Consider the following 21,459-nt stretch of genomic DNA (forward strand, 5'->3'; position numbering starts at 1 on the left):
TCTCTCGCTGGGTGAGCCCCGAGATGGCTCCGTGCTGCGTTCCGCCGGGGCTCCCGCTCCCGGGCCCGGCCCTATCGGGCCGCCCGCTCCCGGGCCCCGCCCCGGCCGCGGGCCCGCCCCGGCCACAGTCCGCTCGCAGCATGGAGCCGCATCCCAGCTTCCGCGGCCGGCGGGCCCTGGTCACTGGGGCCGGCAAAGGTGGCCGGGGCCGGGGGCCGGGGGTCGCGCCGGGCCGGGGGCCGGGCCGGGCGGGCTGTGACGCCGTGTCCCCGCAGGGATCGGGCGCGCCGTGGCCGTGGCGCTGAGCAGGGCCGGGGCCCGCGTGACCGCGCTGAGCCGAACGGCGGCGGACCTGGAGAGCCTCGTGCGGGAGGTACCGGCCACCCCCCGTCCCGCCCGGGATAACCCCCCGGGCCCCCCGGCTCCCCCGCGGCCTCCCACCCACGCGGCCGCCCTCGCCGCAGTGCCCGGGCATCGAGCCCCTCTGCCTGGACCTGGCGGACTGGGACGCGGCGGAGGCGGCGGTGGGCGCGGCGGGGCCCTTCGAGCTGCTGGTGAACAACGCGGCGGTGGCGGAGCTGCAGCCCTTCCTGGAGGTGACGCGGGAGGCCTTGCAGAGGTGAGTGCCTGGCCCCGGCCTCCCCGGCGGAGGCTCTGGGACCGAGTCTGCCCCGCCAAGGTGTCGCACAGCCGTGGACGTCAAAAACGGTGGCAGAACTTTTCAGAAACAGGTGTCTTGAGACGAGAAGCAACTAGAAAGGACAGCAGCTGGTGCACAGACACCAGACAGGCTGACACACACGCTTTTAGAAATGCCAAATGTCAGTTGATTGTTACTCCATATGTCCTTTTTCTTTACTGTCTGTTCATTCCTTACGTAATCACCTTTCCCCCTATAAACAGCAAAAGGAAACCAAACACTGGGTATTACGCCTGTTTCTCAGTAGCCAGAACCTGCAGTGTCACCTCCAGAATGGTGGGGTGCACCTGCCGTCCCACTGGCCCAGGAGGTGAGTGCCTTTGCTGCTCATCAAGCTCAGAGCTTCCAGTCTAGTTCCAACTTGGCCCAGTTAAAGTCAAAGGCAGTTGTCACTAAGACAATTCAGAAACAGAGAAGACAAAGCCAGGTAAGGGAGCATAAAACGGTCACAGTGGGAAATTAAATTTGCTTACTACAATAACATGGCATCTTTTTCTCTGAAAAGCTCCATAGTTTGTCTGGGAGTGAGCTTTAGGATACAGGCTATGGGTGAGTCCACATCATTCTGAGAGGATGGGTCATGCTTTGACCCTATGTTAAAAACATACGTTGAGAGTCTATAATAAAGGATTTGTTTGTGACGAACATAAAAGGTATGGATTCTGCTAAGACCATTCTGCAGAACTGGCCTGACAAAGGACGGACGATATGGCAAACAGAAGAAACACTGCCTCTACCCACCTTACAACAGATTTGCTCTTTAGAGCTGTGTGAAAGATTTGCTTGACCCAAGAGTTGCCACTGGCTGAGGCCCAAGGGCTTAGTGTTTAAACTTTGTCAGAGGAAACTCCATTAGGCTGATGAAGGACAGAGTCCTGAGGGAAACATGCCAGTGCACAACTGCACCTCCCCTGGCGGTGCCACGCCTGTGGCTGATGGACTGTTCACTGCCGAGAGCACTCCTGAGCATCCTGGCTCGGCCGACAGCTCAGCACGTGTCAGAGTATCACCAGTGTTTCCAAGAGACCAGCAGCACTTGTCCTCTGCTGCCTCTTAAAACAGCTGTCTGGCCTGGCCTACAACCACTCTGTAACGTTTAAATTTGATTTTATTTGTAGGTCTCTTGATGTGAATTTTGGGGCTGTGCTTCACGTTTCCCAGGTGAGGAAGAATTGTCACTGCTGCTGTCTCCATGAATAGCAGTGACTGTTGTACATAGCGCAGATAAGTGTCCAGTGTGGGGACTAAAGGGATGCAATCCAAAGTCAGTCTGACAACTTGCCCGTACAGACCCTTCACACTGTGACTCTCCTGTAAGCAGGAGGCAGGGAGGACTTGCTTCCTCCAGATGTTTTTGCTCTTTTGGCTACCATAGATTTTTCTTGCTAGGATTCTGGCACTCCTTTTTTTTCTCTCCTTCCCCCTCCCAGATCGTTGCTCGGCAGATGATCGCGCAGGGAGTGGCAGGGGCTATTGTGAATGTCTCCAGCCAGGCCTCGCAGCGTGCGCTGAGGGATCACGCCGTTTACTGTAAGTATGTGCAGCTTCAGCAGTGTCCCTCTCAGTTCTGACCAGCTGGAGACCCACAGCCACCAAGCTGCCAGCTCCCAGTTCAGAGCAGTGAAATGTCCCGGTCTGTTCCAGACCAGGTGCTTTGTTATGCACTTAACGCCTCCCGTTCTTCCCTTCCCTTAAAGGTTCCACAAAAAGTGCTTTGGATATGCTGACCAAGGTAATGGCAATGGAACTGGGACCCCACAAGGTAGGAGTCTGTGAGAGAAGGTGTGAAAGCTGAACCTGAGCGTTTCCTCAGAGGAGCCTGCTTAGATTGTTTGTTGCTGCTGGTCCCAGATTAGGGTGAACACTGTGAACCCCACCGTGGTTATGACTGACATGGGGAGAATTAACTGGAGTGACCCTCAGAAATCCGCTGCCATGATTAATCGGATTCCCCTGGGAAAGTTTGCAGGTCAGTGGGATAGGTCTGTTCCCAGGCTGGGCTCTCATGTTGTCTCAAGCCTTCCCTCTCACGGAACAGCCAGAGTTACTTTGCTGCTTTTTTGGGCAAAGTCACAGCTCTGCTGAATGCCTTCTGGCTGAACTCCTGAAGTATTTGACGAGGACTGGGTGAGAATCAACCTTCTCTTCCCCTCTTCTACAGCCTCCTCATCTTGGGACAAGTGAAATGAACTTACTCTATTGTTCATAAATCTGACAGGATGTTTGCTGTGAACTAAGCATCATTTGATCACAAGGACTTTTTAATGTCCAGCTCTCAGCTATGCTGTCCTGGACACTACATCAAGCACAGTTTGGAAGCAGAAATACTTCCGTGCTCTAATTACATGTAGAGGTCCAAGGCAGACCTCTCTGGATGCTTGTTTTTCTGATACAATTTGAGGTGTGCATTAGATGTTCTCTGTGTTTGATTGCAGAGGTGGATGATGTGGTGAACAGCATTCTCTTCCTGCTGAGTGGCAAGAGTGCTATGACAACTGGCAGCTCACTGATGGTTGATGGGGGCTTTCTTGTCTCCTAAGATGGCCCCTGCATTTCACCTCGGCCTTAATTTCCCTACTGGTACTGCATAGATGTAAACTGGATAGAAAACAATGACACAGACATAATCTTGCTGGAGGGGCAGCAGAGCTGGAGCCTGTAGGAGAAGTGAGGCAGAAAATAACCTTTGGAAGGCTGCTATATAATAAAGCTCACATACATCGTCATGGAGGATGTTTATTGCACCAAATAAGGTTTTATCTTGTCACTCTACATGATGATTAAAAATTGGACCTCTCTTCCAACCCTGTTCCCCCCCCCCCAACCCTTCAGAAGCTCTCCCTGTTCCATCCAAAACCATAGAGCCTGTCTGCACTTTCAGTGGGAAGGGAAAGAAGTTAGCAGACTTCTCATTGCTTCCTTTGCTGTCTTTAGTAGAAAAAAACAAAATAGAGGCAACAACCCCAGCCCTGCTCTGCAGAGACTGGATTTTGGGGGGAGGCCCTGCTAAAGACTGATGGGGGGGAGCAGCACCATGCTGTCCTAGGGTGTGCACACACAAAAAGGCAAATGCATTGATTGCACAGAGCTGTTTCATGCACAGTTTGGCTAGTACCCAATAAAGCACCTAATGATTAGTTCTTCAGCTTCTCTTTCACTTCGACCCCTTCCAGGGCTGGTTATGATTTTTTTAACAGTCTCAGGCACATTCTGCTAGAGCACCAGTTTGTTAACTGTTAGCCACAGCAGGCTGGGCAAGGAGACCCTACCACCCTCCCAGCTGCTGTTGTCTCTCAGCACCATTGAAATCAGCTCCCTCCCCACTCCCACCAGGATATTCACCACCTGTTTTACCTGCAGGTTTAAAACAGGCATTTCCAGGACAGGACAGATGTCTCAGGCCTTTCAGCTTAGAGTTCAGGAGAGCCAAAACAGCCTGCTGCCCGAAGGAGCTACCTTGCCTTCCCCATTGTACCTCCCCTGGGGGCTGTACAGCCCCCAGCTGGTCTCCTGCCCCCACTGCCCCTTCACATCAACACTGACGTTAAATCAAAGAGACATTTAAAAAACACTGACTTCGTACATGATGAAGGGCCCTACACATCCCAGCCCCCTCCAGAAACACCCAGCTAATACGCAATCTGTCAGAGGACGACAACATGCTGAGCCAGCACCGAGGCCACAGCCCTCAAAACACGGTGCACTTTTTGCCAGGCTTCTTCACGGGCGGTGGGCAGAGCACAGCCCGGATGGCTTCATCAAACACCGTCTTCAAGCCCCGCTGTGTCAGGGCAGAGCACTCAAGGTACTTTACTGACCCTGGGGAAAGAGAGCTCCAGTTCAACCACTCTGGTTCTACCACCACACACTGTCCCTCACCCCCTCAATGCCACAGAGATCTGCCAGCACAGGAGACTCACCGATCTCCCGAGCCATGGCCAAGCCTTGGGGGTAGGTGATAGGAGCCAGTTTCTTATCACGTAACCTTTCGATGGTGTCCTTATCGTCCCTCAAGTCCAGCTTGGTGCCCACCAGGATAATAGGTGTGTTTGGGCAATGGTGTCGGACCTCAGGGTACCACTGAAACAGAGAGACACGATAAGAAAAGTAGCTACAGCAGTGGCCACAACCATGAGGATGTGTTCCTACTATTGGGAATGAGGGGTTTACTACTAGCTGACATGGTGTCAACACCTGCAGAGGATACTGCTGCCTACAGCTCTGAATATCTGCAGAAAGAGATCGGTGCAAATGTAATAATGAACATGCTGAGACACAGAATCATGACAGACAGTGCCCGTCAGCTCTGCACACAGTGCTTCCCTTAACTGCATTTTAGTTTCTAGAACACCCCTTAGGATGCAGATTCAAAAAGGCAGTAACTTAGCTACAGAAGTCATGAATAAAAAGCAGGCCCCGCTTAAAACCTGCAGACTATGACCTTCCCTCACCAAGACATGACTGCTTGAAATTTTGGGCTTGTAAGTGTGGTGCCAGGTGGGGCAGGGGACCTCACTGGTTCTTCCCTTCCACTGTTTCACCCAGGAGGAGAATACTTTACCTTAGCTCTGACATTCTCAAAGGAGGCTGGACTCACGAGGGAGAAGCAGATCAAGAAAACATCCTGTGCAGAAACAAGAGGGTCAGCTGTGCAGAAAGAAACAGCTAAAGAGAATTGAGGGAGAGGGGAGAGGGATCCTGAGAGAGGACAATGTCCTCGCACAAGCAAGGACTGTGGCTATAAGAAATTCTTGCCCATTAAAGGTGTTAAGCTAATTCAGAGAGGAAAGGAATGGACCTTGAGTGTATGACTACATCTTCTTTCACAATGCTGAGCTCTGCATGTTAAAAGCCTGCGGCCACAAACATCTTAACGGTGCTAAGGGCTTCACCCTGGCAGCATGGCTACGTGGAGAAAATTTCTAGTGCAGCACTACAGTGAGCCATCCTGCCAAGGGAGAGTGGAAACATGGAACTGGCTCAGCTGCACAGCAGCCTCATGCCATTCCTTTCACCTGAGCCTCCCTGGGGCACCCATAACTGTTCAAAGACCATTTCAAAGCAGGGACTAGAACAGGACAATCTCTTCAGAGAAAATCAGCTGTGATACTTCTTAAACAACCATAATTATGGCTACAGCTGCAGCAACTTGGACTTTCCTCAATGGAAAGAAGCATGCCTGTCCTTGGGAGCCTCCCTGTCTCAGAGAGGGAGCAGTTACAAGCCAGCCCAAGCCCAGCACTCACCGTCTGTGGGTAGGAAAGAGGCCGCAGTCGGTCATAGTCCTCTTGCCCTGCTGTATCCCAGAGACCCAGGTTCACTGGTTTTCCATCTACCATCACATTGGCAGAATAGTTATCAAACCTGCCAAGGAGGAGTCCCTCATCAGTGACAATTTTGTGGTGACCTTCACATCTCTATACAAAATCCAAGAAGGCAGTGAATCAGGAAAGGGTACTGCAGCACAGTTCCAGTGGGGACAGTCTGCCTTCCTCACATACACAGCCACACCTCCAGCATCATCGCAGTCTGATTTGGGACAGCCACCTCCTCACTTAAAAAACAACTTTTACACACACATGCATACAGATCAAAAAGCAACTGAGCCCAAAGTTATTACTCACACAGTGGGGATGTATTCTCCAGGAAAGGCATTTGTGGTGTAACTGATGAGCAAGCAGGTCTTCCCAACAGCTCTGTAGAGGATAAGAGCGAGGAACATAAAGAAGGGTACAGCAGGTAGCACTGAGGCAGTAAAACTCACCCTTCCCCCCCCAACTCCAAAATACAACGTTAGGCAAAAGGTTATTGTGTGAGAAAACAAACCTGTAGCAGACTGGAATTCCCTACTTGGCAGGGGCCAGGCCTGAACTCTTAATGTGCACCCTGCCTGAGCACTCACTGACCCTGCTCTCTCCCATTCCTTTTCCCCATCCATTCAGCCTCAGCAAGACACCAAGCAAAACAGTGTTCCAGGAACCAAGAGAAGGAATAAATTAAGGCTGTGGGCTCAACAGATCCATAATGGTCTAGCAAAACGGGTAAACAGGTGAAAAAACATGCAACAACACAGAACTCTACAAGCTCCTCAGATACAGGAATTTAGTATCAATAAATACAAAGGGAAAACAATAAGTATCCATAAACAAAAATGAACTTTAAAATTGACCACTGTCAGTTTGGAAAGAGATCAATTTAGAGGGCTGAAGTATCAGCTTAGGGCTTTGCTGAAGGCTAGTGGGAGTAGCAAGGGCCAGGTCTGGCTGGCAAGAGCGTAAGCACACAGACTTTAGCCAGCCCTGTACATTTCCTAAGGGAAAGCTTTGTTGTAAGAACAGAGGAGTACCAGCAGTGTGAGCAACTTCTTTATCACTGAGAAAGTTGTGAACTGCAGACAACCTTCCAGAAAAACAGACCATGAGTGCCAGGGAAAGCTGGCTGTGAGGTGCCTAAGAGAAGCTGAATAGTCAGTAGAGTTGCATATCCCCTACCCAATTCTGTAATCGGAGTAACATAAGGAAAGACTTCAGGAGTAAGGGAGAGACTCTAGCAGAGTACACAGTCCCCTGGATGCACCAGGATGATTTAGTCTACACTGTCTATTTGGTCTTAAACCAAAACACGAGACAGGAAACCTTCAGCTGAAGTCCATTTACAACATCCTGTGCTCCCAGTTGTTCCTCTCTCCTCCACAATAAGGCTGTTTTGGTGGTCGGCTTTCTCCTCTTTCCCTCTTTAGCCCCCACAGACTGGAACCTGGAAGGCCTTACCCCAAATGTGTATTTGAGGTGGTGACATGCCTGGGAAAGGGGAAAGACCAGTCCCTGCCTAAGACCAGTTCACATTTAGGTCTCAGTACCTCAACTCTGAGCTTCCTGTGGTGATCAAAAAAGTAAACTGGAATTGTGAGGAAAAATATGCAGGATGAGCTAGGAAAGTTACAAAGTACCATAAATCTAGTGCATGCCTGCATCTTGCACACAGATGTGTTCTAAGAAAAAGGAATTCAAAAAGAGCCTAAAGAAAAGAGCAAAAAGGATGACAAGGGGCACATGATAAAATCAGAAAGAGCAACACACTTCACCTCGGAACAAACAACAAAAGGACATATGAGAGGAACCTGCGAAGATTTTCGGGAGGACTCTGTGATGAATCAAACATGTACAATGAAAAATAGCGAAATATGGGCACCTAAACCAACGAGGAGATAGACGTAAAACCCAAGAGAAGCCGGTGTTTGCTACCCAGGCAGCCCGATGGGGCTGGGGAGCGCCTGGGGACCGAGACTCAAGTTCATCAACTAAGGACGGAGCGGGGCAGGACTGCGCGGGCCGCCGCAAGGCCCCGATCTCCCGCCGGGCCACGACGGCGGCTCGGCCCGCCGGCCCCGCCTGAGCCGGGACCGCGGCGATCCAGGCCGGGTCGGGCCTCGCCGCCCGGCGCGGGGCCTCCCGCCGGCGGAGCGGCTCTCCCGAGCCGCGGGGCGGGGCCGGCCGGCCGGACCTCCCTCCTTTCATCCCTCCCTCCCTCCGCGCCGCCGGGCCCGGTCCCGCTTTGTGCGGGGCTGCGGGGGCCGGGGCGGCCCCGCCCGCACTCACCCGTCGCCCACCACAACACACTTGATCGCCTGCATCTGCCCGCGATGGCGGCGCCGCGACTGCGCCGCAGTGACCGCCCGCGGGGCGGGGCGGGGCCGAGCCGAGCCCAGCCGAGCCCAGCCGAGCCCAGCCGAGCCCAGTCGAGCCCAGCCGAGCCCAGCCGAGCCCAGCCGAGCCCGCCCCGCCCACAGGCCCCGCCCCGCCGCTCGCCGGGGCTCCGCCGCGGACCGGGGGGACGGAGAAGCGGCGGCCCCGCGGCCCCGCCCTGGGCAACAGGCGGCGGGGCCTGCTCGGGGCCGGCTCCCGCACCGGGGGCCACCGGCTCAAGAACGAAGCTTTGAAACCTGGTTACGGTGTAGGTGCAGATTTCGCTGTCACCAACCAGGAGCTGCAGGTAAAGTTCTGCAGGAAGACGGCTTGTGGCTTCCCCCACCTCGAACAGAGGTGCCCACTGCAGTGGCCCTGTCTGAAAACAACAGGCTTTGCTTTTCCCTTACAGATGACGTAGCTGTCACCACAGACTCGCTCTTCGTGATTGGGGAATGCCTTCCCAGCTTCTCTGCTTTTACCTTAGTCCAGAACCAAAACCTTACCCAGCTTATCCACCTGTAACAGCCATTTAGCTCCAGGACAGGCTGGCAGGGTTTTCAGGAGAGTAACACAGCAGACAGCCCCGCCCTCCACATCAGCCAAACATCCAGCTCATCGTTGTCCAGTCTTATGGCAAAATGCAAAAGCTCTTTATTAAAAAAGCAGAGCAAAACCCAGTATAAAAAATCATGAACACAAACCAAACAGTCCACACAGAAACTTTCATTTTCCATTTGTCTCCTAAAATATGTACTGCAAGATCATTGTTGTTGCCCCAGACTCATTGAAGGAACTCACAGGAGGCTCTCAAGACTGCTGGCCCCTTTCTCCAATTCGGACTCCCGCAACCCTTCCCTTTCTCCAGGTCACACAAGGCCTTGTGCTATCAGGAGAGGAATCACCTTCTCTCCCTTTATGCTCTTAGAGGCAACTCCTCTGTTTTGAGACAGAAGCATTGCTCCTCTCCAGGGTAAGGCCACAGCACTCAGCTTCAGGGGCCTGGGAAGCCATGAGGACAGTTTTGCCATTTGTCACAGTGAAATCAAATCCTGTTGCATATTGGCCACAACATCTTCAGCCAAGGGCTGCAGTTCATAGTGAAGAAGCACAGATGCTGACCCCCAATCACCCACTGGCCCCTTCTCTGCCAGTCAGTGTTGTAGAAGTTGAACCACAGCCAAAGCCCAGCTGTCCCACAAGGACATGGACAGCACTGCACCACAGCCCCTCTACACAGCTGTTTCTGTCCATGCTGAACGCAAATCTACTGCCCACCAACACAGCCAGAGCCACGGCAGGGAGGGTAAATGAGCCAGAGAGGGCCCTGTCAGACTTTGCTTCCATCTGTAAGCACTGGGTGAAAAAGCACAGATGTGTAAGATACGGTGCTTCCAGAAGTTTCAAGACCCCAAATGGCTCTTGCCCACAAGGAGCTGTGAACACTGCTGTTGCCTTTTATCAGGTTTCACTGTGAACAGCTCTGGCATCCAAACGAATGGTGCAGAAGGACTCTGCCAGGGAACATACAAACCAACCCCCCAGTAGCAACAGGGTGTGCTGACAGGCTGGTGCTGTGTAAAAGGACACAGAAAATACTTTAAACACTGTGGCAGCTCAGGGGAAGGGCTCCACATCATGCATTCAGACCCTCGAGCCTGGATGGTTGTTTCCTCCTCCCTTTTATGTGGTCAGGAAGAAGATTTATAAAGAGCGAGAACAATTTTCTGTGTTTGCAAGCCTTTGTGTCATCCCGCTCTGATAAAACTGTCCTGTTTAGGAAGAAGGAGCTGTACCTGAGTTGCTCACTCTCTCCTGACAGCAGGTATTTGGATCCTTTAAGCCATGCTCTCATTTCCTAGAACTGTGGGTTCCAAAGGGGGGTCCCTGCACATATGCCATGATGGCATTTTGCAAGAAACTTGCTCGCTGGGCCTCCTCTTCCCTCACCCTGGAGATCTCGGCCTCTTTCATTCTCAGCTTCTCCAGCAGCAGAGAGATCTCACCCTCTTTGTCCAGCAGCGCTTCACGGTGATTATTTGACAAGGCTGTAAAAGAGCAGCATTAGTAAACAAAATTAAGGTGTCCCTAGAATAAATAAGAACATGTTATAGACACAGCCACAGGCAATGGAAGTGGGATGGTCAACAAGCACATGAGAGAAGCTGCATGAGACAACATGAGAGGTTTTGCACAGACAGCATGTTACACTTCACTGTGCAGGAAACCCAAACATTTTGCTTGCTGTGCAGCTTTGGGTAGTTATCTGAGTCTTGGTCTCTATAAAATGAGGACAAGAATCCCTGCAAATGCACCAGGATGGAGAGTACAACTCATAAGTGTACGCACAGGCAGGAAGTGCAGGTGTTACTACCTGTAAGCACAGCTCAGTTCCAGACCCAGTGCAGGGTAACTCAGCATTACCATTTGAGAAGCATGAAAGAATCCATCACCTTTCAGCTGTCTTTCCAGAGCTGCAATCTTCTCTCTCAGCCCATCCTGTGCTGTGCGTTCAGCTTCCAGGTGCCCAATCTGCTCCTGTAATTCCACCTTCACCTTATTCACTTCTGTCACTTTCTCCTCTTCCTTACTGTTCAGGTCCTGACACACAAAGACAAATCCATGAATGACCAAACAACTTCAGCAACTTGTTCTGTCCCTGTGGTGACCATCTCTACTGCAGTCCAAATTACCTGCTGAAGTTCCTCCAGCCGCCTCCTGAGTCCATCAGCATGCAGGCTCAACTGTTTGGCTCTGGCCTGGGCTTCAGCAACCATTTCTTTTTGCTTAAGGCAGCAGTTCTGAGCTTCATCCCGTGACTCAGTCATCAGCCGCAGCTTCTCTTCTAGGTGTTCAAGTCGTTGCTGCTGTAAGACACAAAGGAAAATGAAAACATCAGTCCCACTCCACTTCTGTGAAGGAATTCTCCCCTTTTTGTTCCTAACACAGTGAACCCTTGGCTGAGTCAACTGGCACTGAAGAACAAGCACGAAGCTTGGCCATAACAGACACAGCCCTGCTCCTTGCAGATAGGAATGACCCCAAGCTGCTGCTTCTTGCCAGGGAGGACACTGATGGAGACTGACTCACTGAGAAAGAGGCAGGTCCTGGGCAGATGCACTTGATGCCACCACCAGTCTTCACAACCAATGCTCTCCCTTCACTTCCTTCATACTCCAAACGGCTCTGAAGCACCACTGTGTGCAGCTAAGCAACTGCTGGGTCCCACACATCAGCTTTTCTATGTCTGTAACTCAGTGAAGCATTTTCTTTTGGGATGTTACATATAGGTAACATTCTAATAGCTTTTTTGTGTTTTCCTCATCCCTTGTTCTCTTTCACAGGATATTAACTTCATTGCCATTTTCACAAAGTTCTATTCAAACAGTGACTTTATTTGTCCAGCAGCAGTAGCCACCTGAAGAAACTTTTCTGAGTCCAGAGAAACAGGAACACCCCATGAAAGTTGCCATTAAATGGAAGGATCGACATCCGGCTGTTGGCTTCAGAAGCTGGCAACTTAAATGAAACCTGCTTTGACAGTATCCACATCAGTTCTGTTACTACTGGAGACAATTCAAATCAGACTTTTCAAGGCTCCTTCTTCAGCAATCACACCATTTGCAGGCCAGTGAAACCCAGAGAGGGGAGTTACATAGCAGTTCCCCAAGACTAAATCATAGGTTAGGCAGCCAAATCACTTCTTTCACACAGGGGCAGGGCTACAGACAGGTCTTATCCTCACCTCCTCCAAGCGGGCCTGACTCCGGGCTTTTAGTAACTCCTCCTCTGCTTGGCCTCGCTCAGCAAGTGCAGCTGCTTTGACTTGGCTCAACTCCTGCCACAGGAACATGGAAAAATCATTCCAGACAGAGAACCTGCATCACTGCAACACTGACCAGAAAACATTAGCAGCTTCCAGTAGCAGGCTACATGACACAGATCTCCCTCTCACTCAGGGGCAGTGAAAGCAAGTCAAGATGACAAACCTTTTCTTCCCCCAAGATTGCCATCACGATTCAATGAGAATTTCACTTATATGAGGGCAAGTTATAGGTAAAGCTTTCCAAAACAAGGCAATAGGACAGGGCAGTGCTGAATGTAGCTGGGAAAATAGATACGGAGAAATATGCTACACTACTTGAGACCACATGGGAAACCCATGAAGTCAAATCTTGGTAAAACTCTCACCATGTTCAATGGAATCCTTATTTCTGTTCAATTCGAATTTAGAAGTTTCTCCTTGGAACTTTCTCCTTCCTTAGTCCAAAGCAGTAAAAATAATTTTAACTGTTATACTGCTCTTTTCTGTTCTTCTCTAGACCACAAGACAATCTTTACAGAGGTGAGCAATGGAAGACTCCACAAAGCTCCCCTGGCAGCCTGCTCTTTGCACTGCTACATGAGTGTTCAAACATGCCTGCAGCATCCTTTCTCACCTCCTCCAGAGATATCCTGATGGTCTCCAGCCTCTGGATCCTGTCCTGCATGGAACGTTCACTGGCCTCAATGTGCTGTGTCATATGATCCACCTGCAAAGCAGCAGAAACCATTTAAGCAAGTGCTAGAAAAGTCTTCCCATTTCCAGGTGTACCAGCAGGGCCATTTATCATGACAGAGAAGCATCCTCTCACTGACCCACCTACCACCAAAGAAAAACTCTTACCTCTCTAGAGCTCCCTTAGGAAACTGTAATAGAGATAGAATGTGTCGTCTAGAAACTGGGAACTTCTAGGCAGAGATCCCTCCCAGACCATGACGAAAGATACAGAGCCCAGGTTCTCATTGTCAAGTGGTACGAAACACCACAGATTCATTTTCCAGCTATAATGTGGTTAAAATCTTTCTGGCACATGTCTTTTCTTAGAAGATTTCAAAATCTTCAGAGAAATCTATTGGTGTAATTTTATTTTTGAGAGATTTCACACCTCAATAAACACTGCAAAGAGAATTGATCATAGTCTCTTGTCCAGTCCACACTCAGAAACAACCCCCCTTGAAACATAACAGGGAAAGAACTGGCATGCTGAGCCCCATTAGAGGATTGTTGTGTATAGCATGTATGTCTCAACTTCCTCCATTAGAGCATCTTTATTTCAGAAGTAGGACAAGACTGCTTATTCATAAATACCTCTGTGCATAGCAAGACTAACACAAGGGCCAGCTCCCAGCCTCTCTTGGAGCATCTCATACCACTCTGGCCCAGACTCTTGCAAGCTACAAAATCTTACTAGCTGGTAGAATGTCTTGTGACCTCTTAAAGCAGGCTTTGCTTGAAGAAATGGCCCATTACTTCCACAGTAACTCTGAGTCCACTAACTTTTCAACCTTTTTAAAAGCACCTGACAGCAAACAATGACCTCCAGTGGTGCCTGTATGTCAGGACCAAAGAAAGATTAACCTCGGGATGCTGCAGAAACCCCATCCTTACCTCTTTTACCCGAAGGGATTCCATGTCTTCAAGGCTTTGTTTAAATCTTCTCTTCTCCATTTCCAGACGTTCTGCAAATCAAAAGCAGGCATATCACAGTTCTGGCATTCCTGCCACGCAGGCTGTATTCATACTTTATCAGACACTCTGCTGCCCTTCCTCTGTGACTGCCCTGTGCCATTGACTCATGAACAGTGATCCCAACCACAGGTGTCCACTAGTTGTTTCTGCTCCTCCACTCACCCTCAGCCTGCACAGCCCGAAGCTTCAGCTCTGCAGTTGTGGTGGCCAAGTCTTGTTTTACCTGGAACAGCTGATCCTGCTGAACTTTGCACTTCCTCTCCAACTCATCCACCTACAAGAAAATTACCACCACAAAGGATTTTCTTTTCCTATTAGCAGAAAAAGTTGGTTGTACAGGACAATGAGTACAGACACAACCAAGGATCAAAGCAGAAAACATACAGACAGAGCAGAAGTTATATATGTTCAAGTCCGCCTTCTCAGCCTCGGACTTGGTTTCCTACCTGGTTTCTCAGCAGCAGGTTTTTCTCACTGGCAGCAGACAAGTCATGCAAAAGCTTGCCTTCTCGATCAGCACTTTCCTGCAAACAAAATCAAAATTAAAAACCTGTACTCACCTTAGTTCTTGCACTATCAACCTATGCCAACCAACACCACACCCAGTGAAATCCAACCTACCCCATAAACACCATGGCTCCTCTTCATACCTAGCATTCACCTATCTAATTTACACAAGAATTTTTGTCGTGGTGGCTTTAGTTAACCCACTAGTACTAAAAAAAATCACACTTCTCTATCCCTTGCAGCATCCCCCAAATCTACACAAACAACTTATGACCTGGAGCCTTGCCTTCAAACCTAACTAGGACTTATTCAGCTCACCTGTTTTTGTTGCTGGAGCTCCCTAAAGTGGCACTCAGCCACACTGGTTTGTTCCTGTTTCATGGCATTCAGCAGCTCTCCCAAGTTGTGCACCTTCTGCTCAGACAGAGCCAGGGCAGCTTCAGTCATCTGCAGCCTTTAAAGAGAAACACTTCCTGGAGTCTTTTCCAAGGCAGACACTGCAGCGACATCTCCACACCATCTGGTACAAGGTGCTAGCACCTATCTGGCAGTGGATGAAATCAAGCTAACTGAGGCAATTTTTGCCCCTAGGAAAAGGACACCACTGACCTCTGTACCCAGCAGCATCTGCAAACAGTGACCTGGGACTTCTCAGGGCCCAGTGTTCTGGTGCCCTTTGCATTTTCCCTGCCCAGACCCCTCCAGAATTCGCTCACTCTCACAGAACAAAGCTGGCTATTTTATACCACTGCAAGATTGTTTAAAATTAGGGACAGAACTTTAAATGTGAGTAGCAGAAGCAATTTGCTTATTCTGTCCATGAGAGGGACATGTCCACACCAGGGCATGATATAATAAAACTGCCTCTACCTGGCATAACTGAATTAGCCTGGCTCAGGAGTGTTTGAAGTCTAACCACTGTCAGTGCATATGACTCTGCATAACCTAACACTGCTTTTGGGAAGCTCCACCCCACTGTTCCTAGGCCAGGCTCCTTCATATCTGCAGTGGTTCTCAGAGAACACTGCCAGGGGAAGCAGGCACAGCCTCCTGCCAGGCTGTAATCCACGCAAGAAACAAGCCCCCATCCCACCTGCACAATCATTTTTCTTCCTTTTCACCCTCTGTAATTCACTTGCTCGTACACCAAGGTACTGTAATTTTACTTAAAAGCTGGCTAAGTGTCTAATGTGGCCAACTCAAAGGCATGATCTGACCCTAATTTCTGGATACTACTGCAGAACTAAGCAAAACAGTAAACCAGCTACTCTACAAGGTTATCCCCCCTTGCAGCTCTGCTCAGTCCTGTGTATATAGCACAGACAATGGGAAGGAGAAGGTTTTCCTCCTCCATACTTGGCTTTCAGTGAATTCATAATGGAGTGCTGCTCATCCAATGCTTCCTGCAGTTGGCTGACTCGTGCTGCGGACACTCTGCATTTCGGAGACAAAAAAAAGAAAGAAAACAAAAAGGTGGGTAATTTCTCACAGGAAATGGGAGAGGGCTCAATTCTGCCATCGAAGAGCAGAAAGCATTTAGAAATCCAACCCACCTCTCACTCTTGGCTTTTTCTTCTTTCTGCTTGTCTACAGTGTCCATAAAATCCAAGAACTGTAAACAGGGCAAAATTCAGGGAGAAAATGAACTGCATCAGCTTAAAACAGGTACACTTCTCGTGCTTCTCGTCCCAGAAACAGCTAAAGACAGGTCAAGCTACTATTGGAAGCAAACTGGAGGTCTGATGCATTTATTAGCACATCTGAATGAGATTATCAGCTATAGGGACTCTGCACCCTGCGGTGCCAGAAGAAAACAGACTCAGATCTCTAGGTTTATACCACTTGGAACATATCAAACATAGCTGCAAAAGAACTGAAAAGTATGAATATGGGTAAAGAAAAATCACCACAACTCCTGCAGAACCCAGAGTGAATATGTTCAGCAGGGATGTGTCCGTACCCATACTTGTCATTTGACTTGATTCCCAGTCAGAGGAAGGATCCAATGTACTCAAACCATGCTGTGTGCCTGCCCATAAAGATGCATGTGCAACTTCAGGTGCACAATATTACTGTCACTGAGTGTTCTGTGGGGCTCCAAGGGAAAGCAAAGGATTCCAGCTGCCCTATTTGAACTGCCAACATGTAAGATTGCTGACCTGCTTGTTCTTCTCATCCTTCAGATTCAAGACCTCCTTGTTGAGGATGTACACTTGGTTCTGGGCCTTACTCAGGATAGCCTCACGGTCTTGGTTGTGATCCAAGGCTTGTTCTGATGCAGAGAGCAGGAGAGCATGCACAAGTTTCTAAAGTGACAGAACAGCAAGCACTGCTGGAAGAAATAGCGCTCGGGATGACACCTGGCTATCAGAAGCACCAGGGAAGCTTCCCTTCTCAGGGTGGCCCTTGAAGAGACCTCTCACCTTACAGCACCAGGTGGGATGAGATCTAAGAGAGCATTGTGTATTGGGTAATCAATATCCCAGGGATAGGAAAGCTGTTCAATTCTGTTGTGGGCAGGACAACAACAGCCTGCACAAGCCACATCAAAACTTGGCTACTCAGAGGCAAACTAATCTCAAGTTCTCCCACATTCCCATGGCACAGTAATCTCTGACTCAATCCAAATTATTTTTTTGCTCTTGCTAGTGAAAGTGACACTTCCAACTTGACCAGCTCTCACTAAAGGACAAGAGGAAGTGATGTAGGGCTTCCTGTAGAAATGCTGTTGAGAAAGGGAGGAAAGGAGGAATAGCTCTCTTCTGGAGCAGTAAGTGCCCTATTTCTCTCAAGTGCTGAAGTGGGAAAGAAGTTAGTGACTCATTACTGCACAACACATCATACTTACCCACAGCTTTCAAGATGTCGCCAGGAACATTGTTCCCTGCCAGCTCCAGCCTCTTCAGCGACTTGTTTCTGTGCAGGCAGTTCAGCAAAGCTCGGCCACCCAGAAGCCCAATATTATTCCATCGCAAATCTATACACAAAGCAAACTTTCACCATGGTAGTCACACATCTGCTGAAAAACACAAGGCCCAAGAAACCCCATGCTCTTTATACATCTACAAGCGTGGCTAACTAATCCCAGATGGTCTTAGCATAAACACAGGTGAACACTGTCTCTCCTTTCAAGATGAATGAGAAGGAGAGAAAGTAACAGACAAAGCAGGAAAGGTAGATATATCTTCTTTAAAGTGCAGAAAGCCACTACAGTTCAAAATCTACACAAGTCTGCCTCTTGTGAGCCTTCCTTCTACAGCCAAAATCTGCAGATGAGAAAGAACTCGCAACCAAAGCCATGTTCTCCTGAAGGAAATTCCAGCAAAATTCCATATAAGGACAAAGCAAGTGTGAAGTAAGTCTCAGAGTCTGTCATGAGGCATGCCAACAGCATCTACAGATAGGAATGAACACACTCCCTCCTCTGCTAAGGACTGTTCTGCTCCAACTACACAATTCTTCAGCTGTGGGTTTGGATCCAGAGATTCCAACTACAGTTGCCATTCTCCAAAGACCATGGGGTTGCGACCTTTCCCTGCACAACAACAGCAATGCACTCCAGACCGACAGGAACTGGGAACGACACCAACCAGTTGCCAGAAGTCAGGGCAGCCTGCAAGGAACCTGAAGATATATATGTGTGTGTGTGTGCATGCGTAATGTACGTGGGCAAAGAACTCTTACCCAGCTCCTGAAGACTGGCATTTTGTGTCAGTGCCACGGCCAGCTCTCCAGCCCCTTGATGGTTAATCTGGTTATTGCGCAGATCCAGCCGCTGGAGAAAGTTGTTTGCTCCCAGTCCTTGGCAGAAAAAGGAGAAGCCTTCCTCCCACATGCCAAGGCTGTTCCATTCTAAGGTTAGGCTAGGAAAATCAGACAGGATTGGAGTTTGTGGAGTAAATGGACAGCTGCATGAGCTTGAATGATATGTGGATCATGGTACCCAGTCAAACACCCAGCTCCACGAACAGACTTGGTTTCAGAGAGCAGGATGCTGTCACGACCTGGCATCCTTTGAAAGGGCGCCTCCTGTTCTCACTCTTTCATCTCTCCCACCCGTCACAAGAAATTGTACCACTCGATGTTCCTCCCACCCCAATAAAAAACACCCTCAGCCCTTTTCAACTGTTGTGCTCCATCTAACAGGAATAACACAGAGAGGTAGACACAATTTTTTTACCTCCGGATGGATTTGTTCTGCCTAAGAAGTTTTCCCAAAGCCTCAGCTCCCACAGTTCGTAGGTTATTTCCCTGAAACAGAAGTCCCAGATGATGAGTAGGCTGCATCTGTCCCAGTCCGCCTTCCCCATCAAACACCACCAGGTGCATCCCAGCTGTAGTGCCGATTTCAGTTGGACGAAGATAGTCCAACCACCATTTGTTTCACGTATCAGTCAGCTTTCCACAAAATTAAAAGCCCCGAAGGAACAGTGGACCTACACACCTCTGGTCTTGTGAGGCACCATGACCAAGAGCTTGCAAAAATCACAGGATAACACAGGATCATCATGGGCCACAGTGGGACAGAAAATGGTGATTCTAGATAAGCAGAACCATTTCAATATACTGCATTAAAAAGGGCTCAGTTAGCACTAGCACAAATGAGAAAGAAAGGTGTGACACAGTTTGCGACTGTATATTCAAGAGAATAGCTGTATGCCAGAGGAATACAGACAGAAAGTCACTCTCAGTAGAGTGACCATCACACCTGAAGGCAGATGCCCAGTGCCAAGGCCAGGCCAGCCAAAAGGCATTGGCAAGCTGGATAAATTCTACAGAAGCACAAGCCAAACAGTTAGTAACTCACTGATCAATACAGAGACACAAAGAAACCCCTACATACGCCTCATCTGACTAAGCAGTAGTGGACAAGAGATATATAGCTATAACTTCCTATCAAAACAGAGTAACCGAATAAAAATGGATAAAGATGATGTGCAAAGTAACTTTGGAACGTTGTGACATGGTGTTAAGGACACGACACAAGGAACAAGTCACTTGAGAACAAAATCCTTACAGAAGTACGCATCTTTCGGAACAATCCTGCACCAGAACTGTCCAGTTCTAATTCTGACTAAGCCTGTGCTTCTTTTTTCTCGTCCATCACTTTGTCCTAATTCCATTTGAACAGACTCACCTTCAGATCCAAAGATTTGACTGTGGTGTTGGAGCAAAGACCATGCAACAGAAGTTTTACACCTGAGTGGGGAAAAAAAGAGCTGTTTATTTCATCGTGGAACCCTTTGCCCGAGCTGAGAGTGTATCGTCCTGTCAAACAGCCAGCTCAGGAGACGTGGCTTCGAGAAACGAATGACCACTGCTGCTGGAAAGCGTGAGCTTGAGTTTTTGGGGCAGGAGACTGTTTACACAGTCTCAAAGAGGTGTCTGGGCAGAGCTGCACGGGAGCTTATGCACCTGCGTGACCCAGCCCCGAGCTCAGCCCACGCCTGGAGAGGCCCCACAGCCACGGCTGTGCTGCCCCGGGAGCGCCTTCACTGCCGGCGGCTTTAACCAGCCGGACTGTCCCTTCCGTCCACGGCCAGCAACAGCAGAGCCGCCTTCGAAGAGGGACGGAACCGAGGGGCGCTTGACCACCCACACTGTCACAGACCGGGCGCCTTCACCGCCCCGAAACACGAGCGACCTCCCGCCCCGCCGCCCGGCCCCGCTCGCCGCCGGCAGAGCGCGGAGCCGGGCCCGTTCCGCCGGCCCGGCCTGAGGGGGCGGCGGGGGCACCCCCGACGCGAGTCCCGCGCGCACCTTCCTCGCTCAGGCCGCAGTCGCCGAGCGACAGCGCGGCGAAGGGCGCGGCCCCGGGCAGCAGCCGGCCCAGCGCGCCGCACGTCTGCAGCGACAGGCTCTGCGCCGTCAGGTCCAGGCGGGCCCGCGCCCCGCCGGGCTCCCGCAGCCGCCGCAGCACGGCCTCCTGCGGGGCCGCGCCCGCCGCCGCACACAGCCGCGCGTACTCCCGGCGGAACCGCTCCACGGCCGCGGCCCCGCCGGCCCCGCTCCACGGCCGCGCGTGCTCCCCCCGGCCCCGCTCCATGGCCGCGGCCCCGCCGCGCCCCGCCCGCCGCGCGCCTGCGGGAGGCGGGGCCGGCGGCGCGCGGGACATGGAGGAGCGGGACGGCCGCGCCGGAGGCTTCAGGAAGGTGCGGCGGTCCCGGGAGGGGGGCTCGGGCCCGGGCGGGGGGTTTCGGGCCTGCTCATCCCTTCCTCTCTCCGCGCAGGACACCGTGGACCGGCTGCTCCGCCTGCATTTCCGGGACGGGAGGACACGAGGTACCGGGGCAGCGGCGGGCGGTACCGGGAGGGCCCGGGCGCGGCTGGCTGGGCCCCCGCCTGCCGCGAGCGCCTTGTCGTTGCAGTGAACGGGGACGCGCAGCTGCTGATGGCCGAGATGCTGAACGTCTTCGTCCGAGGTGAGCGCGCGGGGTCAGCCCCAGCCGCCCTGTGGGCCCGTTACCGACCGGCGGGGCCCCCCCGCCCCAGCCTTCGCCCCGAGCATCCAGCACTTCGTCTCGTCCCCGGGCGGGACCCCCCTCCCTGGCAGCTCCCATACCCCTCTCACTGCCCTCCGCTTTCCCTTGTCCTGCAGAAGCGGCGGCACGGGCAGCGCGGCAGGCTCAGACGGAGGACCTGGAGAAGGTGGATATTGAGCATCTGGAGAAAGTGCTGCCGCAGCTGGTATGTAACCGTGGGCCTCAACTGCACGGGAGCAGGATGAGGATGTGAGCTGAAACAGCTTAATGCTCTTCCCCTTGGGAGATGTTTCAGGAACCTGGCCTATGTGCTGACTGGCTTGCTGCTCTCTCCTTACAGCTTCTGGATTTCTAGAGGCCTCCTGAAGCACATGCTGCCTGCCAGCAGATGGTCCTGACCTGACAGCAAACATCTGTCTCAGCCTCAGAGTCCAGCTCTGGGAAAAACAGTTTCAACTTTTTCTTCCTCTGTTGTTTTGCTTCTGTTTCCCCTCTCTTTTACCAAGCACAATACAGCCCATAGCAATGATGCTGTCAGATACTATTTTTGAGAAGAGGCTGTCATAGGCTTGT

The 21,459-nt window shown here is 51.0% G+C and overlaps 4 protein-coding genes across 4 annotated transcripts; 2 read left to right on the top strand and 2 right to left on the bottom strand.

Annotated features, from left to right (window-relative positions):
- The first annotated feature begins 8 nt into the window (after positions 1-8).
- Positions 9-3,837, top strand: DCXR (dicarbonyl and L-xylulose reductase). The gene is made up of 8 exons (XM_051797778.1): positions 9-198; positions 276-373; positions 465-619; positions 1,819-1,861; positions 2,131-2,230; positions 2,398-2,462; positions 2,552-2,669; positions 3,136-3,837. The coding sequence occupies exons 1-8, from the start codon at positions 24-26 to the stop codon at positions 3,237-3,239; spliced, it is 858 nt and encodes a 285-aa protein (XP_051653738.1). The 5' UTR covers positions 9-23; the 3' UTR covers positions 3,240-3,837.
- RAC3 (Rac family small GTPase 3) lies at positions 3,419-8,464 on the bottom strand. The gene is made up of 6 exons (XM_051797782.1): positions 8,299-8,464; positions 6,325-6,396; positions 5,947-6,064; positions 5,262-5,324; positions 4,621-4,780; positions 3,419-4,519 (listed from the first exon to the last, which is right to left on the bottom strand). Exons 1-6 carry the CDS (start codon positions 8,331-8,333, stop codon positions 4,389-4,391), a joined length of 579 nt encoding a protein of 192 aa, XP_051653742.1. The 5' UTR covers positions 8,334-8,464; the 3' UTR covers positions 3,419-4,388.
- Positions 8,465-9,016: 552 nt separating this feature from the next.
- On the bottom strand, positions 9,017-20,450 carry LRRC45 (leucine rich repeat containing 45). Its single transcript, XM_051798070.1, has 17 exons — positions 20,165-20,450; positions 19,542-19,603; positions 18,585-18,655; positions 18,089-18,267; positions 17,253-17,381; positions 16,564-16,676; positions 15,958-16,016; positions 15,761-15,838; positions 14,723-14,858; positions 14,344-14,421; positions 14,060-14,171; positions 13,817-13,887; positions 12,825-12,917; positions 12,131-12,223; positions 11,079-11,252; positions 10,839-10,986; positions 9,017-10,433 (listed from the first exon to the last, which is right to left on the bottom strand). The coding sequence occupies exons 1-17, from the start codon at positions 20,448-20,450 to the stop codon at positions 10,237-10,239; spliced, it is 2,079 nt and encodes a 692-aa protein (XP_051654030.1). The 3' UTR covers positions 9,017-10,236.
- CENPX (centromere protein X) lies at positions 20,400-21,425 on the top strand. The gene is made up of 5 exons (XM_051797783.1): positions 20,400-20,556; positions 20,635-20,686; positions 20,773-20,826; positions 21,003-21,091; positions 21,227-21,425. Exons 1-5 carry the CDS (start codon positions 20,449-20,451, stop codon positions 21,239-21,241), a joined length of 318 nt encoding a protein of 105 aa, XP_051653743.1. The 5' UTR covers positions 20,400-20,448; the 3' UTR covers positions 21,242-21,425.
- Positions 21,426-21,459: the final 34 nt, after the last annotated feature.

Source organism: Manacus candei, unplaced genomic scaffold, assembly GCF_025592945.1.
Source record: "Manacus candei isolate 608988 ecotype Guabito, Panama unplaced genomic scaffold, ASM2559294v1 h1tg000047l, whole genome shotgun sequence".
In the NCBI taxonomy this organism is placed as follows: domain Eukaryota; kingdom Metazoa; phylum Chordata; class Aves; order Passeriformes; family Pipridae; genus Manacus; species Manacus candei.

Coding starts and splice junctions, on each gene's coding strand:
- DCXR (XM_051797778.1), top strand. CDS start 24: ATGGCTCCGTGCTGCGTTCCGCCGGGGCTCCCGCTCCCGGGCCCGGCC. Junction 374..464: donor TGGAGAGCCTCGTGCGGGAG/GTACCGGCCACC, acceptor CCCTCGCCGCAG/TGCCCGGGCATCGAGCCCCT. Junction 620..1,818: donor ACGCGGGAGGCCTTGCAGAG/GTGAGTGCCTGG, acceptor TTTTATTTGTAG/GTCTCTTGATGTGAATTTTG.
- RAC3 (XM_051797782.1), bottom strand. CDS start 8,333: ATGCAGGCGATCAAGTGTGTTGTGGTGGGCGACGG. Junction 6,397..8,298: donor TGTGTTGTGGTGGGCGACGG/GTGAGTGCGGGC, acceptor TATCCTCTACAG/AGCTGTTGGGAAGACCTGCT. Junction 4,781..5,261: donor TTGAGAATGTCAGAGCTAAG/GTAAAGTATTCT, acceptor TCTCTGTTTCAG/TGGTACCCTGAGGTCCGACA.
- CENPX (XM_051797783.1), top strand. CDS start 20,449: ATGGCCGCGGCCCCGCCGCGCCCCGCCCGCCGCGCGCCTGCGGGAGGC. Junction 20,557..20,634: donor GCGCCGGAGGCTTCAGGAAG/GTGCGGCGGTCC, acceptor CTCTCCGCGCAG/GACACCGTGGACCGGCTGCT. Junction 20,827..21,002: donor GCTGAACGTCTTCGTCCGAG/GTGAGCGCGCGG, acceptor CTTGTCCTGCAG/AAGCGGCGGCACGGGCAGCG.
- LRRC45 (XM_051798070.1), bottom strand. CDS start 20,450: ATGGAGCGGGGCCGGGGGGAGCACGCGCGGCCGTGGAGCGGGGCCGGC. Junction 17,382..18,088: donor TGCCAGTCTTCAGGAGCTGG/GTAAGAGTTCTT, acceptor CTTTGTGTATAG/ATTTGCGATGGAATAATATT. Junction 10,434..10,838: donor TCTGGAAAGACAGCTGAAAG/GTGATGGATTCT, acceptor GCTCTTTTACAG/CCTTGTCAAATAATCACCGT.